This window comes from Streptopelia decaocto, assembly GCF_964273445.1.
Source record: "Streptopelia decaocto genome assembly, chromosome: 22".
Classification (NCBI taxonomy): domain Eukaryota; kingdom Metazoa; phylum Chordata; class Aves; order Columbiformes; family Columbidae; genus Streptopelia; species Streptopelia decaocto.
The window spans coordinates 4,825,618-4,831,771 of record NC_138677.1 but is presented as its reverse complement, the minus strand read 5'-3'; the positions used below and the strand labels follow the sequence as shown (position 1 = coordinate 4,831,771).

Sequence of the window (6,154 nt, the reverse complement as noted above, 5' to 3'; positions counted from 1 at the left end):
ACAAATATAATTTTAAAAGGACAAAAAAGCCCCACACTTTTTACCAAGCGCTCGTAACGTGTTTTGGAGATGAGCTGCGCTACGTGCTCAGCTCTTGCTGCTCCTTGGCCCGTTTTTATCAGCGAGGGGGCGTCCGGATTTATAACGCGTTTCAGGTTTTATCCCAGCGACGTAACTCTTGATATAGGGAAATAGTGACAGTCTGTGTTCAAGTGGCTCTAAGTTCCCTCCTCCTGTCCTTTCGTTCTGCCCCCAAGAAAAAGCAAAGTCGAGGCTTTTTGCTTGTTGCCCTGATGAAGAAATCCTGAAAATTCTGTCCTATTGTTGTTCGTGGGTTTTTCATGACCTGCAGATCCACAGGTGAGTGTCTTGTCCCGGCGAGAAGGAACCGTCCGTGGCCGCTCATTTCCAGGTGTTTCAGGCAAAGTCACCCACGTGCGAGGAGCACCCGCGGCTCCGTGATCTCCCGCTGCCGCGTGGGGCGACGGGTGGGCAGACCCCAGGGTTTGGTGGGGCCGGAGCGGCTCCACCTCCGGCAGGTTTGTGCTGAACGGGAGGAATCGGAGATGGAGGAGGAGGAGGATGGTCCATCGCCCGCTGCCGAAACGCGGCGGCACCGTCGAGCCGGAGGATCTCACACCAGGGAAACGGCTGCTTTAGTGCCCGGGGGTTGTTTCTCCCCTGCGGGTTCATTTTGAGGACGGGCTGTTGCTCCCACTGCTCCCGTCGCCCTCCGAGCTGTTGGGGAAGGGTCGCTCGGTGCCACCCAAACCATCTCCCCATCGTCTACAGCTTGAATTCCCCCAACCCGTCTGTGCGGACACAGTGGGGGGAACCCAGCGCCGTGTTTGGGAGGATCCTGCCGGCGCTGCTCCCGTCCAGTGCTTTGTAACCCCTTCTATTTGCTCAAATCCTCAGCAGTGTGGGTTGTTCTCTCACTTTGGTTCCAACACTTCATTTGCAGAATTTCCTGTCTCCCATTTGCAGGGTGGTTGAAGATAAAGGTGCATCTCAGGGTAACAGACCTATCCCCTTCCTCTCCCCTCCCTTCCTTCCTTCCTCTGCCCTTCCTTCCTCTCCCTTTCCTCCCTTCCTTCCTTCCTCTCCCTTTCCTCCCTTCCTTCCTTCCTCTCCCTTTCCTCCCTTCCTTCCTTCCTCTCCCTTTCCTTCCTTCCTTCCTTCCTCTCCCCTTCCTTCCTCTCCCCTTCCTTCCTTCCTTCCTTCCTTCCTTCCTTCCTTCCTTCCTTCCTTCCTTCCTTCCTTCCTTCCTTCCTTCCTTCCTTCCTTCCTTCCTTCCTTCCTTCCTTCCTTCCTTCCTTCCTTCCTTCCTTCCTTCCTTCCTTCCTTCCTTCCTTCCTTCCTTCCTTCCTTCCTTCCTTCCTTCCTTCCTTCCTTCCTTCCTTCCTTCCTTCCTTCCTTCCTTCCTTCCTTCCTTCCTTCCTTCCTTCCTTCCTTCCTTCCTTCCTTCCTTCCTTCCTTCCTTCCTTCCTCTCTCCTTCCTCAGTCAGGGTGGCATCATTAAGGCAGCTCCAAATGCTTCAGTGTCCTTTATCCATCAATTAAGCCAATTACCCATCTTCAAATGGACTCTCCCTTACATTTGTATTTATAAACTCCAATAAACATCATTTTCCAAGCTGCGTCTTTCTAGGAAAACACCTTTGTAGAGGGGAAATAAACCCTTTGGCAGGTGGTTTAACATGGGCCGCGGTGGGGAGTTGGTTTTACACGCGTGTGCCCATTTCTGCAGGCGTAGTGTCCATCATTAAAGGAATATCTTTACATTTTGGGGGTAACCAACGCAAAACGGGGGCTCCCACCTTCAATTTGAGGCTGTTTGCTGCATTTTGGCCATTTCCTCCCCCTCACAAACCAGCACAGAACCTGCCCCCCCAGGTACAGAAGGGGCTGGACCCTGCGTCACCACCTCGAAATCGACGGGTTTGCCATAAACTGGATCAGCTTTTGGACTCAGGGAGCAGGAACACGGGAAATAGCAGCTGGATGACCAAAAACGGGGCGGCTCTGATCTTCCCACACCCAGCAGCACTTTACACCCCAATTCCGTGACGGTTCCCAGCATGATGAGGATGAGGAGGATGAGGATGAGGATGAGGATGAGGATGGGGTGAGCGACTGTTCCCAGCGCAATGAGGATGAGGATGAGGATGAGGATGGGGATGAGGATGAGGATGGGGATGAGGATGAGGATGAGGATGAGGATGAGGATGAGGATGAGGATGGGGTGAGCGACTGTTCCCAGTGCGATGAGGATGAGGATGAGGATGGGGATGGGGATGAGGATGAGGATGAGGATGAGGATGAGGATGGGGTGAGCGACTGTTCCCAGTGTGATGAGGATGAGGATGAGGGGGGTGGCAGCCAATGAGCAGTCAAGGATTAGCATAAATCTCCTTTCCCCCCCCCGCGGGGCGGGACCGGCGGCAGCTGCAGGTGTCGCTGTCGCCATCGGGTCGTGGCGCTGTCGCGACAGTGGCGGGGGGCGCATGACGGAGCCGCCCGGGGACAACGAACCGGCGGGTCCCCCCGAGCCGCCCCCCGGGGCCGGGCACGGCAGCAAGGTACGGGGGGGGCACCGGGCGGGGGGGGACCTGCACCCCGCCCCGGGGCTCCCAGCCGCTTTGGGTGTCGCTGTCCCAACCCGGGGGGGGTTCATCCCTGGAGCTGCCCCCCCCGGGATCCCCGCGGTGGTGCAGCGGGGGGGGCACAGCGGGGGTGTCGCTGTCACCCGGGGGTGTCGCTGTCACCCGGGGGTGTCCCCGTCACCCGGGGTCCCTCCGGCAGATGCAGCGGCTCAAGCGCTCGCTGTCCCTGCGGACGCTGCTGCGGAGCAAGAGCGTGGAGAACCTGTTCCCGCGGGGGGGCGCGGGGCCCCGGGACCCCCCGTCCCCCCCCCCGCGGCCGCACGGCTTCCAGCACTACGTGTTCAAGAAGCACTGTCCGTGCGAGCTGTGCCGGCAGCTCATCGCGGGTGGGTCCCGGCCGTGGGGGGGGGTCCCTGGGATGGGGCGGGGGTGCAGCCCCATAACCGTGACCGTGTCCCCCCCCCGCCCGCAGGGAACTCGCGGCAGGGCCTGCGCTGCTCGGCGTGCAAGGCCGGGGTGCACCTCTGGTGCTCCGGGGGGATCGCGCACCAGCGATGTCCCGGCAGGACGGTACGTGCGGGGGGGGCGGCCCCGCAGCCCCCCCGGGACCCCCCGGCGCGGGCCCGGCCCTGGGGCTGCGCACACGCGTGTGCAAGAGCCCCCCGTGCACACGGGGTCCCCAGCAGCTCCCCAGCTCTTCCCCCTCGACCCAGGACACCCAGGGGTGCTGGGTGCTGCTTTTCCCCAAAACCCCCTTTTTTTTCCCCAAAACCCCCTTTTTTTTCCCCCAAACCCCTGGATCTTTTTTCCCCAAAATCCCTGGTTTGTTGGGGTTTTTTCCCCCAAACCCCTGGATCTTTTTTCCCCAAAATCCCTGGTTTGTTGGTTGTTTTTTTTTCCCCCAAACCCCTGGCTCTTTTTCCCCCAAACCCCCGGGTTGTTGGGGTTCTTTTCCCCACCCCCCCTGTTTTGCCCCCCAGGCCGCCGCTTTCCAGCGCAATCTCAGCTCTCCGCTGCTGCTGGAGCAGGGGGGCTCCGCGCAGGGTGAGCCCCCCCCAGGTGAGCCCCAGCCCTGGGTGGGTGCAGGTTGGGGCTGGGGGGGCCCCTGACGCCCCCTGTCCCCCCCAGCCCCCGGTGTGAGGGTGGACCCGCTGTACGAGGCGCTGCGGTTCGGCACCTCCCTGGCACACGGCGGCGGCCCCGCGGAGCTGCCCCCCGGCATCCAGGTACCCCCGGAACCGGGGAGGGGGGGGGGGGGGCACTGCGGGTGTGGGGACCCCCCCGGAGCCCTCCCTCTGCTCTAGGGTGACAAGGTGGCAGCCGGGGAGGACAGCGGGGACACCCCCAGCAACGCGGGGAGCCCGAGGGGCAGCGGTAAGGGGGTGGCATTGGGGTGGGGGCCTGATCTGGGGGGGTCAGGGCTGACTCTGTCCCCCTGTCCGTCTGTCCCGGCAGCTGTCACCCCAGCGGAGAGGGACAGTGTGGAGGAGAAGAGCCCCGGGCAGCAGGTGGGGGTCTGGGGGGGGCAGGATGGGGGTGAATGTGGGGAGTGGGCACTTGGGTGATGCCCGGGGGCTGTGGGACAAAGGGATGGGGTGTTGGGGGCTGTGGATGCTGCCATGGGGCTGGGGGCCATGGGGCAGGGCTGGGGGCCCAGTTTGGGGCCATGGGGCTGGAGCTGTGGGTCCAGTTTAGGGCCATGGGGCTGGGGGTGTGGGTCCAGTTTGGGGCCATGGGGCTGGGGGTGTGGGTCCGGTTTTGGGCCATGGGGCAGGGCTGTGGGTCTGGTCTGGGACTATGGGGCTGGGGGTGTGGGTCTGGTTTTGGGCCATGGGGCAGGGCTGTGGGTCCGGTTTGGGCCGTGGAGCAGGGCTGTGGGTCCGGTCTGGGGCTATGGGGCAGGGCTGTGGGTCCGGTCTGGGGCTGTGGGTCCAGTCTGGGGCTATGGGGCTGGGGGTGTGGGTCCAGTCTGGGGCTATGGGGCAGGGCTGTGGGTCCGGTCTGGGGCTATGGGGCTGGAGGTGTGGGTCCTGTCTGGGTCCATGGGGCAGGGCTGTGGGTCCTGTCTGGGTCCATGGGGCTGGGGATGTGGGTCCTGTCTGGGTCCATGGGGCAGGGCTGTGGGTCCGGTCTGGGTCCATGGGGCAGGGCTCCCGTGTCCGCAGGCTGCCGGGGGGCCGGCGCGGTGGGACGGGGCCCCCATGTTCTCCTACGTGGCGCTCTACAAATTCGTGCCCCAGGAGCAGCAGGACCTGGCGCTGCAGTGAGTGGGGGAACGGGGGGGCCAGACCCACACGGGGGTCAGCGGGGGCTCATTGCCCCCCATCTCCCCCCCCCCAGGCCCGGGGACAGGGTGACACTGGTGGACGACTCCAACGAGGACTGGTGGAAGGTCAGGGGGCCGGGGGCGCGGGGGCTGAGCGCGGTGCGGCCGGCGCGGGGCTGAGCGCGGTGCTGCCGCAGGGGAAGGTGGGCGACCGGCTCGGCTTCTTCCCGGCCAACTTCGTGCAGCGCGTCCGTCCCGGCGAGAGCGTGTGGCGGAGCCGCCGCGCCGTGCAGGGCGACAGGGACAGGGGACACATCAGCCTCAGGGAGAACCAGGTGGGGGGACCCCGCCGGGGGTGGCACTCGAAGCTCTGGGGTGCACCGAGCTGGGGCTGTTGTTGGCAGCGCCGTGTCCCCACTGTCTGTCTGTCTGTCCTAGATCTGCGTCGGCGTGGGCAGGACACAGGGGCTCGTCCGGGTGACAAGTGGCAGGAAGAGGGGGCTGGTGCCCGCCGAGGTGCTGACCGAGATCTGAGGGGCGGCGTCCAGCCCCCCCGGTGTCCCTGTCCCCTTCCCGGTGCCACCACCCCCCCCAGATCACCTCAGGAAGCCACGTCGGGGTGGGACTTGACCCCCAGAGCCTGTCCCCAGTGTCCCCATCGCTCGGGGTCCCGCCTGAGGCGCTGGCGTGGGGCGGGGGACACGGGGTGACAGGGGACACAGGGGTCACACTGCCCGCGGATGGGGCACCCACGTGGCTGCTCACAAACCCTCGTGTGTGTGTGTGTGTGTGCGTGTGTGTGTGCACCAGCACGGGTGTGCAAATCCCCATGCACACCCCAGGGCACACACCTGTGCACCGACATGTGTGTGCCCTGCGCATACCTGTCCCTGTGCACCGACGCGTGTGCCGCGCACGCTCAGCGCACCCCAGCAATAACCCGCCCGTGCTCAGGCAGCGCCCAGCCCCAAAATCCTCAATTAAATTAATTAACGGCTGCTGCCGCCGCGGTGTCGGGGCCACCAGGTTGTGTGTTTCTGAGGGGTGCGGAAGGGCCCCCCCACGCTGTCAGGGTGTCTGTCCCCTATCTCGGCGCTGTCCCCGGGGGGTCCCACGTGCCGCCCGTCGGGGACACCGGCGCCGGTGTGTGAGTCACGGTGCGCCCGGCGCGGTGAGTCACCGACGGCGGAGCCGCGGCGGGGACAAGGACAGAGCGGGCGCGGGGGGGGACACGGGGGTGTCCTGGCACAGGGAGGGGGTGGCAGCACATGGGGACGTGGTG

At 64.4% G+C, this 6,154-nt stretch overlaps 1 protein-coding gene across 1 annotated transcript; it reads left to right on the top strand.

Moving 5' to 3' along the window:
* Nucleotides 1-2,433: 2,433 nt before the first annotated feature.
* STAC2 (SH3 and cysteine rich domain 2) lies at nucleotides 2,434-5,552 on the top strand. The gene is made up of 11 exons (XM_082071020.1): nucleotides 2,434-2,582; nucleotides 2,806-2,992; nucleotides 3,079-3,176; nucleotides 3,587-3,665; nucleotides 3,735-3,832; nucleotides 3,911-3,980; nucleotides 4,062-4,114; nucleotides 4,772-4,869; nucleotides 4,947-4,998; nucleotides 5,070-5,207; nucleotides 5,311-5,552. The coding sequence occupies exons 1-11, from the start codon at nucleotides 2,508-2,510 to the stop codon at nucleotides 5,404-5,406; spliced, it is 1,044 nt and encodes a 347-aa protein (XP_081927146.1). The 5' UTR covers nucleotides 2,434-2,507; the 3' UTR covers nucleotides 5,407-5,552.
* The last annotated feature ends 602 nt before the right edge of the window (nucleotides 5,553-6,154 follow it).